The following is an 18,523-nucleotide window of genomic DNA, read 5'->3' on the forward strand; positions in this document are numbered from 1 at the left end:
GTCCCAACTGTTTTTTTTTCAATGTAAAGCCTTCTCTGGGGCCCCAAATGTATTTTGTAAAAATGTAAAACTTCTCGGGGGAGTCAAATGTATTTTTTTAAGAATGTGAAACCTTTTCGGGGGTCCCAACTGTCTTTTTTAAAAATGTAAAACCTTCTCTGGGACTCCAAATGTATTTTATAAGAATGTAAAACCTTGTCGGGGGCCCTAAATGTATTTTGTTAAGAATGTGAATCCTTTTCGGGGTCCCCATTGTCTTTTTTAAAAATGTAAAACCTTTTGGGGGGGGGGGGCAAATATGTTTTTTTGAGAATGTGAAACGTCCTCGGGGTCCCAACTCTTTTTTTTTTAATGTAAAACCTTCTCTGGGGCCCCAAATGTATTTTGTAAAAATGTAACACCTTGTCGGGGGCTTCAAATGTATTTTTTTAAGAATGTGAAACCTTCTCGGAGGCGTCAAATGTGTTGCTTTAGAATGTGAAAGCTTCTCGGGGGTCCCAACTGTCTTTTTTAAAAATGTAAAACCGTCTCTGGGACCCCAAATGTATTTTGTAAGAATGTAAAACCTTGTCGGGGGCCCCAAATGTATTTTGTTAAGAATGTGAATCCTTTTCGGGGTCCCCATTGCCTTTTTTAAAAATGTAAAACCTTTTGGGGGGGGGGCAAATATGTTTTTTTGAGAATGTGAAACGTCCTCGGGGTCCCAACTCTTTTTTTTTTAATGTAAAACCTTCTCTGGGGCCCCAAATGTATTTTGTAAAAATGTAAAACCTTGTCGGAGGCTTCAAATGTATTTTTTTAAGAATGTGAAACCTTCTCGGAGGCGTCAAATGTGTTGCTTTAGAATGTGAAAGCTTCTCGAGGGTCCCAGGTGTCTTTTTTAAAAATGTAAAACCTTCTCTGGGACCCCAAATGTATTTTGTAAGAATGTAAAACCTTGTCGGGGGCCCCAAATGTATTTTTTTAAGAATGTGAAGCCTTCTCGGGATCCCCATTGTTTTTTTTTTATGTATAACCTCCTCGGGGGCGTCAAGTGTGTTGTTTTAGAATGTGAAAGATTCTCGGGGGGGTCCCAAGTGCCTTTTTTAAAAATGTAAAACCTTCTCGGGGACCCCAAATATCCTTTTTTAAACAAGGCGAAACCTTCTCGGGGGCCCCAAGTGCCTTTTTTTAAGAATATTAAATCTTCTCGGGGCTCCAAACTGTCTATCTGTCTATTGAAAAACTGTTTAGTTTACTTTGGATGTGATTGTCATCTCATATTCTGCGGAAAATTATTTTCACCGCTAACCGTTTTCTGCCACGTGATTCATCTAACTGCACCTTTGGAGCTCTAGAGCATCCAGACAAGTTTATATTTAGATACTGCTGGGCCCAAACTACTGCTACTTTAGACAATTTCTCGTATTTATAGCTTTATCTTTAGCTTAATAATAATTTAAGTATTATTGTGGAATTTTAAACTTCAAATGTTACAATCCGACAAGTACCAACCACCATAAATTTCCCAAAATTTTTATAATTCCGATTTTTAGTTTAAAATTGAAAACAAGTGTGAGATAGAAAATAAAACATTCGTACTCTAAAATAACGTCTTATGAAACTTGTTTTTTAATAGCATTACAAGTTGTCGGCACACTCTGTACTTCGATTTATATTTATTCGACAAAAACAAAACTGGAATTACTATAAATATCAGGTTCAAAGACTAAGGACTTTTGATGTAACCATTTAATTACTTTCCGTATGCCGGTCATTAAAAATTAGCAAATATTGGTAGTGATATAACAACCAAATGATCTACGCTGTAGAAACTCATATGCACAGAAAATAAAAGAGTAATTACCTTTGCAACCAACCAATAAGTAATCACATCTCGATTGTTTCCAGATAAAATTAAAGGCCATAGCAGCGATTAATTCATTACAAATTATGGCAATAATGACGTGATTTTCGACTGCCATTACGATGATTACCACATTCCCGGATGCTGCAAATATTAGCAAATAATTATGAAAAGAAAAAGCGCAACAACAGGTAAAGCATTTATCTTAAATGAGAGAGAGTTTATTACGTACTTTTTTTCCAGAAATGAGCATAATTATCGCGCATACATTACCCGTCTGGTTTAACGACGTCATTATGCGACATTACCATAACGACTGTATCTGCCTTTAGTTTTTATTTCACCCAAAAACTTGCCCATATATCCTCACTCAACCTTGAATTCCACTCAACAAGACACACACGCTAAGTTTTCGTATACTTTTATTAAAAACAAATCACAATTCTTCATGTACAACAACAGGTGGGGCCACGTAGTTGTAGAGATCATTAGGAAGAGTAGCATTGTACAGTTGTGTCGCTAAAGACCAATATCGTTTGCGCAAGTGGTGGGCGCTAGCTTTAGGTTGGCGGCTTCTCGTGAAAATACCCTTTTTGTTTCCGCCAACTCTTGTGAAAGCTAAAAAAAATAAAAGTAATGAATGACGAATGATTGCATGGACTCACTTTGGGCCGTTTTAAAATCAGCAAAATTCCAGATAAATTCACCGATAAAGAACCCTCTTGTTCGCAGTTGATCGAAAGCTTGGAAGTGTTTTGACATTAAATTGACTTGGTACTCTTCGGACCAAATGAAATCGGGGGTCTGAAAAATACGGTTTGAAAAGTATTAGATATTCAGGTGGGTTCGTACGAAATGAAGGCCTTCGAGAGTATCTCCTCCGTACTCTTGCATGATCACCGGTTTGTTGAATTTTTCATGCCACGCAGTAGCTTCCGCGACCACACTCAATGGAATTACGTCTAAATTGCCCCCGTTGACGTACCATCCGTTGTATCTATTAAAACTGATAATGTCCACAAATTGTGACTAAAATTGTCGTTTTAGACTGGAAACTACGCAAAAGGGGGACTTACAGAGTACACGCTATTGACAGGTTGTGCTTCTACAATCGTCGTCGGTCGAGTAATGTCAAGACTTTTGATATGGTTAATCACTTCTTTAAAATATCCTAGTGCTTGTGGATACTGCGTTCTTGGTTCGTTAGCAGCCGACCAAATAATCACGCTTGGTCTATTCTTATCCCTCTTGATTAACTCAGTCAAGGAGTTCTTGTGTTTAATCAACAACGAGTCATAGAAGGCCTCCGTATCCACACTAGGACACTCATCGATAATCATAATCCCAAACTCGTCAGCCAAATCCATTATCTCTTCAGCGTATGGATAGTGTGAGGTACGATAAGCATTGGCCCCGACCCATCTGATCAAATTGTAGTCCCGTATTATCAAAGGTAAATCCAAACCTTTCCCTCTTATATCCGAGTCTTCGTGGCGACCAAAACCGTGAAGATACACAGGGCGGTTATTAATCAAAAGCGACGTGTTAGTCCAGGCTATAGATCGGATACCAATCGGTTGACTATACTTGTCGATCAAATCACGGTGTTCGCTTAACAATTCCACTTGTAAAGTGTACAAATAACCTGGATTGGGGTCCATCAAGTAAGGCCACCAAAAATTCGCCTTTGGGACTTCCAGAATTCCGTAAGGCTCGTCGCGTTCGTCACTTTTGGCCACTACGTTACCTTTTTTGTCGATAAGGCTGACCCGACAAGTGACATTAACGTCGCTTATGTAACTTATTCTATAATCTACGAAGCCTGAAATGAAATCGTGATCACACTAATTTATTTCCAGTGGAAATTCATACCTACGTCGCCATCTGTCTCAGTGGCAACTGTAATATCATCTATGTAGTTCTTTGGTGTGGTGTACAGCGTTACAGGTCTATCGATGCCTGCGTAATTAAAAAAATCAAAATTGTAAGTCTGCACCAGTCTTCCCGTTTCTAGTGTATCTACTTTGCCTTGAGGAACCGTGTCGGCTAAGAGAGTGTTGTCACAGGCTACCGTTACCAAATTTTCTTTGCCATAGATGAGAAAATCGGTGACTTCTGCCAAAAACGGTAGGTGCCCGATTTCGTGACCCATAACCAAGCGGCCGTTAATCCACTGGAAGACTTTAACACGAGAAAGACACTACAGGTGGTACTACTCACCACTTGAGACGCGTAAGACACCGACCCGAACCTCAACCAAACCCTACCGATTTGGTACCAGGATTTCGGCACGAAGAATTTCCGGTCGTACCACACCAACCCGACGTGGTCCCGTATTTTCCAGTTGGTAGTGATATCGTTGTAGCTGCTTGGCACTGGCATGATGTGCACTTCAACATCTGTTAACTAGGAAATTGTTACCAAGGAGCTTTGGTATGAGTGGAGGTTACCTCTTTCAGGTTCTTTTTGTACCAGTGTTCGTCAAAGCCTTGGAGAGGACGGTTGGGTTGAGGTACCACGAAATTCCAAAGACCATCCAAAGAGACCACCTGGCGAGTTTCGGACGGACGAGGGTACAAAATGCCGCCGTGATAAGTTTCAGATTTGACTTGCAGGAAGAGGGATAGAATCAGAAATCTTGTGTTCATGTTGTGGTCTCTGATAAAGATTGAAATTAGTTTCAAGTGGGAGATGACAATAAAATCACACGTGTGTGATTATCGTACGGAAATGAAGTCACACGTGTGTCACTATCGCAAATCCGTAGCTCAATTAAAAATTTTCTGATTAGAGTATGACAGGAAATTTCTCCCCTGTCTTTAATTAATCAGATTGTTATCTTATCTGTTCTTAAGTATTTCTTGACCACAGAACATCCTCGTTAGCGGCACGTGCTAGGTTTTATTGCTTATTTATGTGTTTACCTATCAATATAAATGATTATGCGAATCACACGTGTGGTTTTAGATAACTCCCGGAAAAAAAATGTTTCCTTAATTGTAGCCATTATCACGTTTGAAAGCACTCTTTCCATTGCTTAATACACGGCAACACTTCTTTTAGGCAATTTGTACATAGTCCTCGTTTCAAAACAACGATATTATGATAATAACCGCAAACCAAACAGACCCGAAGGGCGAAAAACTTAGGCCAAGGCGTATACGCTCAGTAATTCTTTTAACAATTAATCTTTGACCAATTAAATGTTTTGTGGTTTAACGGGTTTAACCGGTGCATTAAAATGATTACAAGGAGAATGGGTAGTTTTTGCTATATTGTGATAAAAATCAACACTAGACGCTTTTTCGAATTTTTAATAACGACACGTTTTCCTGGACAATTATATTTTACGGGGATTTGTAATGCATGTAAAATGTCAAACGGGTGCCCAACCTTGTGTACGTTGAAAAAAATCAAGTTCGAGGTCACTTTCGGAAGCAAATCTTATACAAAAACATCAGTTCATTGAATTGTTGATAATTGTATGACATCATGACTAGATCACTTCGAACAGTTTGTGCAGACAAATCCGTTTCAAGTAGGGCCGTCTTGATCTAAAATTCAGCTACCCGACTATTATGGATTCGATGAGATCATTTTATTCTCATGTAAAGGAAAATTATATACTGAGGAGGCAATCAATCGTACAGTGATCCGAATAAATCGTGTAGATGACCCTTTTGACAATACTAGCGGTAATTTTTGACATTAATTCCATTTTATAGCAAAGCTTAAAAAAGTACACCACCAGTTGCCCACTGTCTTATATTTATGATCTATATCGTGCAACAAGTGCCATTTGACATTTATTCCAACTCCGAAATTTATAGCAGGCGTAAATCAAGTCTTGGATTTCCGTATACAACTAAATATGAATAACTGAATAAAATATTTACCTAATTTTTGTTTTTTTTTCGAAAATTGCCAAGTTTGGACACCACCAAAACACACTCTTTACGCCAACATAAACAAGAATTTGTATGGTAATTATAAACAAAACACACTAAACACCTGATCTTGTACTATTCAGCACACATGTGCTTAACAAAATGCCTTTCTAATCGTAAGCACTGCTTATTTATATTCGCGCCAAAGTCACGGAACATAAAGTATAAACAAATATCCCGACCGATAACACCACAGTGCCGTTAAGAATAAATCACTATGATGTTAAAAATCAATCACAATTAAAAATTTTGTATTCCTGTGTGTGGGGAGCGCTGCATTCAGGATCCCCCCACGTTCATTACTCACCTACACACCTCTTATCTTGGTGGATGCGTGAGAAAAATCGGACAAAGATTAATTCATATCGGTGCAGAAACGCCAATTTTACGGTATTGCAACTACATTTACGAGTGCAATTTGAATGTGAATGTACAAAAAGGCCATTTAGGAGCGTCCGATAGCGCTGGAGGTTTGAGTGTTTCGCCCGGAAATGGAGGCAATTTTTGTTTGGTTAACGAAACTGTGAACAATCCAATTTTCCTTTTATTTGTTATAAAAAATGTTGTGTTCGTGTAAACGACGACATTTATGGTATGTTACATACAATTTTCGAGCAAATTTTAAAGTCAATTTTAACTACAGAATGCATTCGTTTTACAAGAATGAAACTCTTTGTATGGGTATTCTGTATGATCGAATTTCCGTGTAGTTGAGTGGAATTAAAAATTGTATCCTTCAGTCGAGATGAAACACCTGTAATATTAATAGAATCTACGGTATAGTCGCTGCAATAATTTTAGAATTTAATAATATATCAGCGCTGAAAGAAATAACTTTTAGTTTCCTGCTACTCGACCGTAAGTCTGTCTGTCATATCTCCGTTTGTTTATCTATTGACCATTTTATCTGACAGTTACTTCTAGATGTATTTTCTGCGTACTGTCTAAATTTCAAATTTGTTGTTCGTCCCCAACAAAAATTTAATGACGTCATCTTAAAATTTTGCAAGTAAAACCAATTTAAAATGTGCAGATTATACAAAACCAATTCGTTCGTCCCTTTCAAAAAATTGATGACGTCGTTGTAGAATACGATTTTTCTTAATTCGTTATTGTTTTTAAATTTACGCACCTATAGGTTTTTGAAAAAAGTAAAATTTTACAACACAACTTTTATCAATTCATCCCCTCCAAAAATTAATGACGTCATCGCAAAATGTTGCAAAGTAAATCTCATTTGAAATATGTAAATTTTCGGAAAAAATTCAAACTTTTTGTATGATTATATTGATTATCATAATGAAAAAATATCTAAATGATTAAGGTAAAAAATCAAATCATAAAATGCTATTCTATACAATTTAAATAGGATTAACCATGTAAAATTTTGAGGCGACGTCGTCAAATTATTGGTGGGGATGATTGGATAAATTTGGGTTGACAGGCAACAGGCAGGCGGAATCATGAAACCTGGAGAAAACATGAAAGTAACCGTTCACCGCATGGACCCCATTACAATACTTCCTTAGTTTACTTTCGAGAATTACAAGAAAAATCAAATTTATGTAAGAAACTGGGCTTCATTTAAATCTTTTAAAATTGATTTAATGATTACAAAGGATTAATAATTTAATTTAATAAATCTCGTTATCTGACAATTTTGTTGAGTTAATCCTACGTGAAATGCGTAGAATATTATGCTCCTTTATTTGTGGCTTAGTAATTCACCCTTACTCCTAATTTATTCAATAATACGATTTTGTTTTATTAATACTTTTCGATAGTACATCGGTAGAAGCTGTTTTTTACAATCTTGTCATCAACTTTTTGGTGGGGATAAATGTATATATTTTTACTTCCTGATGGAAAGCGATGTCATTTGCCAAAATCAGTCGTATCTTATGAAGTACTATCCCTCTAAGAAAATAGGGGGTGGGTGGGCGGGGCTAGTATTTGCTAAGATAAGACTGAACAATATCAAGAATAGTCACTCGAATGAAGAAGATGTGTAGAAAAAACTAAACCCAGACCCCCCCCCCCTCCCAACTCTTTTCTCCATTTCACTTATACATGTAAAGTGAGGAGAGGGAGACGTAGGTTCGAATCCCACTCAGACCGTGACATTTTTCCATACGTCCACAACTTCAACTGTTTATGTTCATTCATTGAAAGGATTCGACGATTAAGCACGTATAAAATTCGGTGTAAAATGTTTATTTTTTTGCGAAAATTTTGATGCCTCGGGGACAATATCAAGGCGGATTCATAAACAATAACTATAGGAGTATGTTATTTTATAGAAATTAAGTCCTACTTGCTTTAGAGAGTATGTTATCCCATTGTTGATGGGCATGATTAGGCAAATTTTGATTAGCGTTAAATATCTACAAAATATTCCTAAAATACACATAAAATTTGACCACAATTATTCTGGTAGTTTTGTGAATCGATACAAACAGTGGACAGACAGACACAGAGACGAAAACAGGAGACGTAATTTTTCGTACTCTAGGGATCATGAAAAGTCGAGAAAACATTAAAGTAGTCAGTTACCCGATGGACCCTATTACAATACTAGCCTTAGCTCGGAAAGTAAAAAGGGTTACTACACTAAAATTATTTTCAACTGTGTAGAGTGTTCTGTTTTTAAGACGTATCACACAAATGAGTTTTTTAAATGGAATACCCAATATATTTTTACATATTGTTACGAAATACACCCTTACGCCGCCTCGGTACGACACCTATGGCCGTCGAGAACTCTCTAGTCTTACGTCGGTGATGATTCATCCTCAATGCGACTGAGCGACGGAGTGCTAAAGAAACGCCTGGAACCGGAAGTCGCGAATGGGGATTCCGGAGAAGTCTAGAAGCGGTGACGTAGGGTTTCGAGAAGAACCGCGGACTGTTTAAATAAAAAAAGTCCACCTCTGGGGAACGGATTATTCAACTATTTGAGTTAAGAGCGTCCAGTGAAATTCGCCGTAATAAGTTTTGTACATAATTGCTGCAATAGTTAGTCGTGTAAATTCGAGTTATTAAGAAATCAATTGTTGAGTTTTAACCTACGCCGATTTTATTCGTCTGCTCATCGTAACAATATTCTTCCTGGCCTTGTAATAATAAAAAATGATTTTGAAATTACATTGCGACGTTGACAAGAATTGAATATTAACATTTATTTAATTAAAAATAAAAAAAAAATCTCGAACAAAATTTTTCATGGGTAAAGTTCTTTGCCATCTTTTTTTTTGAAAATTTTTAGCAATTGAAAGATTGAGAAAAAAATATTTTAGGGAAAGCTAAATAAAGGTACGCACTTTGTTGCGGTATAAATAAAATTTATACGGAATGTTTATAAATATTTTTACTTCCCGAGCGTAAGCAAAGGAAGTATTGTAATCGAGTCCGTCGGCCGACTCTCTACTTTTACGTTTTCTCGATCTTTCATGACCCCTAGAAGACGAAGAAATAGGTCTCCCATTTCCGTCTGTCTGTCCGTCTGTCCGTCTGTCCGTCTGTCCGTCCGTCTGTCCGTCTGTCCGTCTGTCCGTCTGTCCGTCTGTCCGTCCGTCTGTCCGTCTGTCCGTCTGTCCGTCCGTCTGTCCGTCTGTCCGTCCGTCTGTCCGTCTGTTGTCCCGGATTTTTATTAGACAGATAATCTCCGAAAGTACTCGACCGATTGTTGTGAAATTTTGTACTTATATTAAGAATATCATGTAGATGGTAAAACGCTAACCAAAATTTGTCTAATCATCCCCACCACTAATGCGATGACGTCACTTCAAAATTGTACATAGTAAATGGGTTTTCAATTGTATAAAATAACATAGTCCTACACATGTAGTTTACAACTCCGAATCGACTTTTCACCCGAAACGTCCAGATTTTTGGAAAAAAAATCAAAATTATAAAACAACATTTTGAAATTTAATTTTTAATCTGCTAACCAGAATGCTTTGAAATGTTGTAGATGTTTTAAGGCTATAAAGAGCATCATAAATCTTTAGTCAAAAAATATTTGCTTATCCCCTCCAAAAACTTGATGACGTCAGCTCAAAAGTTTGTGGAATAAATCATATCTAAAATGTACAAAATATGATGAGTCTGTACTTGTGATCTATCACTCCATTCATATTTTTTGGATTTGCATATACAGGGTGACTCAAAAAAATTAATGAATGCGTAAATTTATTTTACTGATTTACTCAGAAACTACAAAACCGAATGCTTTGAAATCTTGCAGATGTTTTAAGGTTCTAAAGAGCATAATAAATGTTTAGTCAAAATATATTTGCTTATCCCCTCCAAAAAATTGATGACGTCAGCTCGAAAGTTTGCCGAATAAATCCTATCTAAACTGTAAAAATATGATGAGTCTGTACTTGTAATTTATCACTCCATTCATATTTTTTGGATTTGCATATACAGGGTGACTCAAAAAAATTAATGAATGCGTAAATATATTTTATTGATTTAATCAGGAACTACAAAACCGAATGCTCTGAAATCTTGCAGATGTTTTAAGGTCATAAAGAGCATAATAAATGTCTAGTCAAAATATATTTGCTTATCCCCTCCAAAAACTTGATGACGTCAGCTCGAAAGTTTGCCGAATAAATCATATCTAAAATGTACAAAATATGATGAGTCTGTACTTGTCATTTATCACTCCATTTATATTTTTTGGATTTGCATATACAGAGTGACTCAAAAAAATTAATGAATGCGTAAATATATTTTATTGATTTAATCAGGAACTACAAAACCAAATTCTTTGAAATCCACTGCGAAAAAAAAACATAATAGGCATGCAGTCGTCACGTTTCCGACAGCGAGGGAAGTACTGTCTAAACTCTTTAGACCAATTTTTTTAATTGTTACGATTTTGAAATATCAAAATTTCAGTTTTTTCCAGTATTTTATTATTGCTTATTCTGTTTTTGATTTTTTATCCTTTTTGTTAAGTATTTCTGTATTTAAAGTTGACGTATTGAAAAAATAGAGTAAGATGCAATAATAAAATATGAGATGTTCTGTTTGAAACAACGGAAATATTGATATTTGAAAATTGTAACGTTATATTTTTTTTTATCAACACTCTGTATAATATAACTTAACATGATTGATACTGTAACAAAGTGCGTACGTACGTTTATCTTTACATAAAATGTTGCAACACAGATTTTAAAAATAACATTATTTGTTTTTTTTTATGAATCTATAGCTACAAAATCTAGAAAATTAACAACATGGCAACGTCACATCGGAATTTCAAAAATAAGCTATGAATGTCAAGTGTAAAAACAGGCTAATGGCACCACGTAAAAATTGGTCCAAGGTTTCTTCGACAGAACTTCCCTCGCCCTTGAAGTACATTCCAACAAATTCCGCTTCTTTGAAAAATTATATAAAATTTGTGTTTTCTGAGAACCTTTATATAGTAAAAACCAGTGGAGCAATTGACACCTCCAAGGTGCACCTTCCGCAGATATACAGACAATATGAAATGTATTCAAAGCAAATAACCAAGGGAAAAGAGTGTATTACTATCAGTGTACACGCTTAACTTCGAATGTTTATGTTTATACATCGAAAGAATGTCACGTAGAAATTTGTTTAATTTGAATGAGTTGTTCTCCTCAAAACAGAAGACTAAAATTATTAATTGTTAAGCCACAATGGAACGAAATGTTTTGAAATTGATTATTATTATTCCTATTTGATCATAATTAAATAAAAACGTGGGCATTTTACATTTTCTAGAAAATGAGGTTCGAAATTTGATGAATAAAAAATTGGTCGAAGGCTTAAGTATAATCCGACAAATCCAGTTGTTTCGACAGAACTTTCCTCGCTCCTGAAATACAATGATAATTTTTTTGGGTCACTCTGTATACGCAAATCCAAAAAATATTAATGGAATGATAAATCACTGAAACATCCAGAAACTGAAATATGAAGAGACCAAAAAATCGAAAAATCGAAAAGTCAAAAATTCTAGAAATCGAAAAATTGAAGAATCGAAAGATTGAATGAATTTCTCGCTTTTTCAACTTCTCGATTCTTCAGTTTTTGGATTTTTTGCCTTCAATTTACGACTTCTCGATTTTTGACTTTTTCCATTTTTTGATTTTTTGATATTTTCATTTTTCGATCTTTGGACTTTTTGACTTCTCAGTTTTAGATTTTTGGTTTTTCAATTCTCAATTTAAAAAATTTTTGAGTTTTGGTTTTTGAATTTTTTAATGTTTGATTTGATCTTCGACATTTTGGATTTTTTACTGTTTATGTTTTTGAATTTTTCTATTTCTCCAATTTTAGATTTTTTGATTTCTCTATCTTTGGATTTTTCGATTTTAGATTTTTTGATTTTTCAATTTATCCGTTTTTGAATGTTTTGTTTTTTTTTCTATTTCTCTGTTTATTGAGAATTCGATGTTTCGATTTTTTAATATTTTTCGAAATTTTCATTTTTCGGTCTTAGGATTTTCAGCTTGAGATTTTTCGGTTTCTCATCCTATTTTGTACATTTTAGATAGGATTTATTCAGCAAAATTTTGGGGTGACGTCATCAATTGTTTAGGGGGGATAAGCAAATACATTTTGACAAAAAAATACCATGTTTATGATAACTTTAAAACATCCCCAAGATTTCAAAGCATTCGGTTTTGTAGTTCCTGATTAAATCAATATAGTAAATTTACGCATCGATTAATTTTTTTGAGTCGCCCTGTATATGCAAATCCAAAAAATATGAATGGAATGATAAATTATAATTACAGACTCATTATATTTTGTACATTTTAGATGGGATTTATTCGGCAAACTTTTGAGCTGACGTCATCAATTTTTTGGAGGGGATAAGCAAATATATTTTGACTAAAAATTTATTATGCTTATCATAACTGTAAATCATATGCAAGATTTCAAAGCATTCGGTCTTGCCGATTCCGAAGTAAATTGCAAAATGTTGTTTCATAATTTTGATTTTTTTTTTTCAAAAAATCTGGACGTTTCGGGTAAAAACTCAATTCGGAGTCATCAACTACATGTGTAGGACTATGTTATTAAATACAAAATTTCAGTACTTTCGGAGATTATCTGTCTAATAAAAATCCGGGACGGCAGACAGACGGACAGACGGACAGACAGACGGAAACGGGAGGCCTATTTCTTTGCTTACGCTCGGGAAGTAATTAGGTAAATGAAATATAAATTCACACGGTTTTCAGCATCTCTTAGTCCTTTATGTGAAAACTTATTTAATATTTAAATGTTGTGTAACAACATACAGAAATTTACCCATTTATTTATAACAAATAACATTTTTATTATGTTCAAAATTTACTGCCACTTCACCATTGAGTTTATCCCCTTTGAGTTGGGGAGTTGGAATGTACTCGGTATGATTTATACACCTTCCAGATGTAACGCTTTGGAAAATCTAAAGCACATAGTTTTAACAGAAAAATTGCCGTATTTTAATGAACATACAGTGTGTTACCAGATTTTATTTCAAAGAGACTTTCATGTCGCTTTAACACAATTAATCATCACTGCGACTTTTCGCCCATAAACTTTCCTGACTCATGAATACTCCCTTTTCATTTTTCCTGACGCTCCTTAGATTCCCACACTATCAATTTGTCAACATACGCGAACCTCAATGTGTGCTCAATTCACCGTTAAATTATACCTAAACGCATTCATTCAAATCTAGGTGCTGAAACTATTATCACAATCGCAACAATTCCCGTGACATCGAATCATTTACTCAACAAATAAGTGTCACAAGCGTCGCCAAAAATTTACATAAAATAGGTAGGCAAATCGAGAAAAACTCCATTTGACCTGCCTGAAATATAAAAATTAATATTATTTCGCCACCCCTAACTCTGTTTGACACAAAACACGCGAAATTCGCGCACCATTAATTCATAAAGTGCGAAATTTTTCAAAAAATTAGCTATACAACAGGAGAACAAACTCAACTTCACGAAATCCCTAATTAAATAAATAATCCGCTTTATTAAACCACTTAAGCGACTGAAACTCACCTAACGCACTGTTTCACACCCAACTGAAAACTGAATATTTTCGCGTTTGTTTTTATTCAGATTAACTTGAAAAGTGTTACTAAACACGTTTGCTTTGTTGTCATTGATAATATCTTTAGCCGGCCGTTATCATTTAATTGGAGCCTTGTCGCCAGAGGAAGCCGGGGTCTGAACCAGGGGTTATAAATTGCTGTGGAGGCTTTGCCACCTCTGGAGAGATGGCGCGGGGATACAAAATACGTACAATATTAAGACTTACACTTCGCCTGCGACATATGCAACTAGACATTATCATTAATTTAAAAAAAAAAAGTTCAAGCGGCTCATTTTATAAACTAAAACTCGTTTATTTTGTTCAAAAATAGTTAAAAAGTGTCATAATTTTCATTAAATTTGGATTTCTGTGCAATAATATGTCTCCTCTAATATTCAATAGACCTGCTGGTTTACAAGCATATACAGTATATATTTCTGAATGTATGGTTGCATATCTCGCAGGCGTCAGCCCTCAACTTCAGGACCACATCTGTATAGCTCAGCCAAAAAACCAGACTGCTTTTGGCGAACACCACACGCGCTGTGGGCGTTTCGTCACTTCTCGTGAAAAACTATCATAATTTCGAAGATGAACGGAAGTTAGCGGATGTGGATAATGAATGAGGGAGTCATTTCCGGCGGGTCATTGTACCAGTCAGAAGACGGACGGCGCGCGACATTTTTTTTATTTTTTTGCAACACCTACGTGTTTTATCGCGCCAGCCTTCGGTCCTTTTTTTATGAAAACGGCAAAAGCAGCGAGTTGATAAAATTTATTTTTAGTCAAACTAATCGTATGGTGGAGTTTGTCGCCTTGCATGGTAATGTTCAAACAAAATGTAAATTCATGTCGGCGTGTTTAGGTTACCGCCTCTGGGCTGCGCGCTGGTCAGGCGCGGACTGGCTCAGACGACGAAAGTTCGTGGGGGACTTTCGACTGCATAATTTATTTAAATGCAAGGCAATGTTGACATGGGTGAAAGAAGGGAAATGGTGTAAAATCAAGCAAAGGGAATTGGAATTTTTGGAATTGTTATCCGATTTGGCTTTTCGTTTCTCGCTTATGGTTTGAACTGTGAACGGTTATTCTTTGTTTTTTGAAGATCTTTGTTGGGGCTATTAAAATTGCAACTTCATCGTCATAACATAATAGATCGCACGTCAAGTTGGCCTTGAAAATTCGTGAATTTTGCCGCCTCGTTGTGATGATTGATGACTAGTCGTCGCCTGTCACAAATGTCAATCATAACCCAGTTTTCTTAAGTGTGAGAATGTTCTTGCAGATAAATGGGGTCATTGAAACAAGGAAGCGGCAAATTCGTATTAAAAATGCAATTGAAACTTTTGGAATTATTAGCGTTCTTTAATTGAACTTAACCTGACTTGTAAGGAAAACTCCAAGGCTACTCAACTGTTTTACCCCACTATATAATATACGTATGGTAATTTTACCAAATCACTTGTGATACGAGATTTTTATTTTTTCGTCTGTATAATTTAGAATTTAAAATCAACGACTTTTTTTTAACAAAAATCACGCTGTTTCGCAATAACAAGAAAATAATTTAAAAAATGTGAAAGATTTAATATTCACAGGTGTTTTCTGCATGATCGAGAGATTGTTAGACTTTGAAAAGGTATGTGTTCTTGATGCACTCATTCACTGGAAGTAATCATGTGTTTATCACCCATTCTAAAATGAAATGCGGAAATACAGTTTTATTACTGTAACAGTATCGTGTAGATGATCACAATCAAACCAAAATTTGTAAGATTTTGCCGGAGTTCTCACTCTGCAAATTTTAGCATATGTGTCCTCTTACCTGTGCGTAAAGTTTGACAAAAAAATAGTCTAGTTTACTTAAACAATATTTTCCTTATTTAAAAAAAAATCCAAGGGAACGCACAAGTACGGACAATGTAAAATATATTTAAAAAGCAGATAGCCAACGGGAAAAAATGTCCTCTTAGTAACAATAACAAGCTTAACTTCAAGTGTTTATATTCATACTTACAAAGAGTGGCCGCATGCAATTGTGTTAAAGGAAAGGGGCATGCTATGCGATTTTTTCAAGTGAGTTTTCCCATAACAATATTTTGTCATCAACGTAGAGAATCCTAGTCACAGCGCATCACCAGTGCAATAGAAAAAAAAATTATCAAGTTTGGCGTGTCCGTAACTGAGTTAAAATGATATTATACCTTGTAAATTTTTTTGCGAAAATTTACATTTAGAATTGAATTTGTTTTATAAGCTCATTGTCACACTGGCTCTTTGTTAAAACTACAAGACATTCTGAACATCTACATATAATATTGCCAAAAGCGGTCTTATCTTAGCAAATACTAGCCCCGCCCACCCGCCCCATATTTTCTTAGAGAGTATGTCATTTGCCAAAGTAAGTCATATCTTAGCAAGTGCTTGCCCAGCCCTTGTTGTGAAAAAAAGTCTGCACATATTAAAATAAAAAGGCAAAATATATGCCCGCCCACCCGCCCTGTCGCCATTGTGATGATTTCTTTTATTCGCCGTGAACCAAAGTGGCGGAGCTTAACTGCAACACACTTGTTTCTTTATACGAAATTAAAAACATATTTCTGAGTATCGTGTTCAAAAAATACTATGTATATTAAGAAAAAAAGTCAAAATATAAACCCCGACCACCCACCCCATCTCAATCGTGATGATTTTTTATTCCTAGAAACTTGACTTTTCTTAATATACGTAATTGTAAAAATATATTAAAACATGCTCACAATTTTAAAGTTTTATAGAATAATATGGATCTTGCAATTAAGCCCCGTCCTTCGATCTGACAACGAATGAAAAATTCGTCACAATTGAGAATTAAGATCGGTGAGGTATGGGTGGGGCCTAATTTTTGGCTTTATTTTTTTCTTAATATAAATATGTAATTACATATTATTCTTTGAACTACACGATACTCAAAAACATGTTTTTAATTTCTCGTAGAAAAATACGGAATTTGCAGTAAAGCTCCACCCCCTTAACTCACGACGAATAAAGAAAAATCATCACAATTGAGAGAGGGTGGGTGGGCGGGGCTAATATTTTTCCTTTTTTTTTTTTCTTAATATACATATATTTCTTGCAGGGAAATAAGGTTTTTGTAATTAAGCTCCGCCCCTCGGCTCACGACGAATAAAAAAATGATCAGAATCGAGATAGGGTGGGTGGGCGGGGCTTATAGTCTGCTTTTTTTGTCTTAACATACATAGCCATCTTTTCACAACTTTCTTAGGGGATATATCATTTGCCAAAATCAGCCTTATTTTAGCAAATACCAGCCCCGCCCACCTGCCCTCTATTTTCTTAGAGGGTATATCATTGGCCAAAATCGGTATTATCTCAGGAAGTACTAGTCCCACCCACGCCCTCTAATTTTTTAGAGGGTATGTCACTTGCCAAAATCAGTCTTATCTTAGGAAGTATTGGCAATATAATTTAACAAAAGCTAGTCAGAAATTATTTGGCTAATAAAAATCGACACAGACTGATGATAGACAGACAGGCGACAGACAGACAGACAGACGAGAAACAGACAGACGACAGACACACACACAGAGAGAGAGAGGGACGACAGACAGACGACAAACAGATAGACAGACGACAAATAGACAGACGACAGACGAACAGACGACAGAGAGACGACAGGCAACAGACAGACAGACGACAGACAGATAGATTGACAGACAGACAGATAGACAGGTAGACGACAGACAGACAGACGACAGGCAGGCGGACGACAGGCACACAGACGACAGAGAGATAAACGACAGACAGACAGGCAGACAGACGACAGTCAGACGGCAGACAAACAGGCAGACGATAATACAGAGGACAAACCTACTTTGTCGTACTCTAGGGGTCATGAAACGTCGAGAAATCTTGAAGTAGTCGTTCGCTCACGCTCGGAAAGTAATAAAACGTGCAGAATTAAGCTACATAAAAGATTTCTTTAAATGTTTGGCAGTCAATACTTCACATAACAGTAACAATGATTTAGTGGTTAAAAGGTTTATTTATTCATTTCTTTCAAAAACTGATGATGTCATCTAAAAATGTTTAAATGACTTAGTAAAAAAATGCAGCAGCATGTGATCTTGCTTATTTATACATAACTTTTATAATTGTCTCTTATAAAAAGTGTAGAAAAAATAAATTTATTTATGTGTTCAGTTTTTTCAGAAACGTGATTTCAAATTTTTACAAAATTCTACAGAACAGTGGTATACACTAATCGGCAAAAAAAAACGGCCACTCTGAAAAATTTCGCAAAACCACTTTAAAAAGGATTAATTTAATTAGTGATCGTTATTTTGTTAAAATAAATTTATTTCTGCGTTTATTTGTCTTCTTTTTTTTACTAATTTATACATCATGCGTCAATAGTGAATGGCTCTTTAATAAAATAACTATCACTAGTTAAATTAATAATTTTTCAAGTTTGGTTTTGCGAAATTTTTCAAGGTGGCCGGTTTTTTTTGCCGGTCAGTGTATATTATATATTATATTGTGCATACATATAAAAATTTTTATATTAATTTATTAATGTCGCCTAATCATCTCCACCAACATTTAAATGACGTAAACTCATTTTTTTTCCTTTGTA

The 18,523-nt window shown here is 35.5% G+C and overlaps 1 protein-coding gene across 4 annotated transcripts in view; it reads right to left on the minus strand.

Annotated features, from left to right (window-relative positions):
* Positions 1-2,251: 2,251 nt before the first annotated feature.
* The window catches only part of LOC135132918 (beta-glucuronidase-like), a 68,163-nt gene continuing 51,891 nt past the window's right edge, over positions 2,252-18,523 (minus strand). The window contains exons 1-8 of one of the 4 annotated variants that reach the window (XM_064061141.1): positions 13,854-13,973; positions 4,297-4,504; positions 4,067-4,252; positions 3,719-4,019; positions 2,923-3,668; positions 2,699-2,875; positions 2,512-2,650; positions 2,252-2,464 (exon numbers count right to left, since the gene is read on the minus strand). In XM_064061141.1, coding sequence (XP_063917211.1) covers positions 2,283-2,464; positions 2,512-2,650; positions 2,699-2,875; positions 2,923-3,668; positions 3,719-4,019; positions 4,067-4,252; positions 4,297-4,494 — 1,929 coding nt within the window. In that variant the 5' untranslated portion in view covers positions 4,495-4,504; positions 13,854-13,973 and the 3' untranslated portion in view covers positions 2,252-2,282. Of the gene's footprint in view, positions 2,465-2,511; positions 2,651-2,698; positions 2,876-2,922; positions 3,669-3,718; positions 4,020-4,066; positions 4,253-4,296; positions 4,505-5,742; positions 5,988-13,853; positions 13,974-18,523 lie in introns of those variants that run through there. The other 3 variants (XM_064061142.1, XM_064061143.1, XM_064061144.1) reach the window with 3 other exon arrangements.

Source organism: Zophobas morio, unplaced genomic scaffold (assembly GCF_036711695.1).
Source record: "Zophobas morio isolate AGI-343-1 ecotype UQ-CSIRO unplaced genomic scaffold, CSIRO_AGI_Zmor_V1 ptg000021l, whole genome shotgun sequence".
Lineage (NCBI taxonomy): Eukaryota > Metazoa > Arthropoda > Insecta > Coleoptera > Tenebrionidae > Zophobas > Zophobas morio.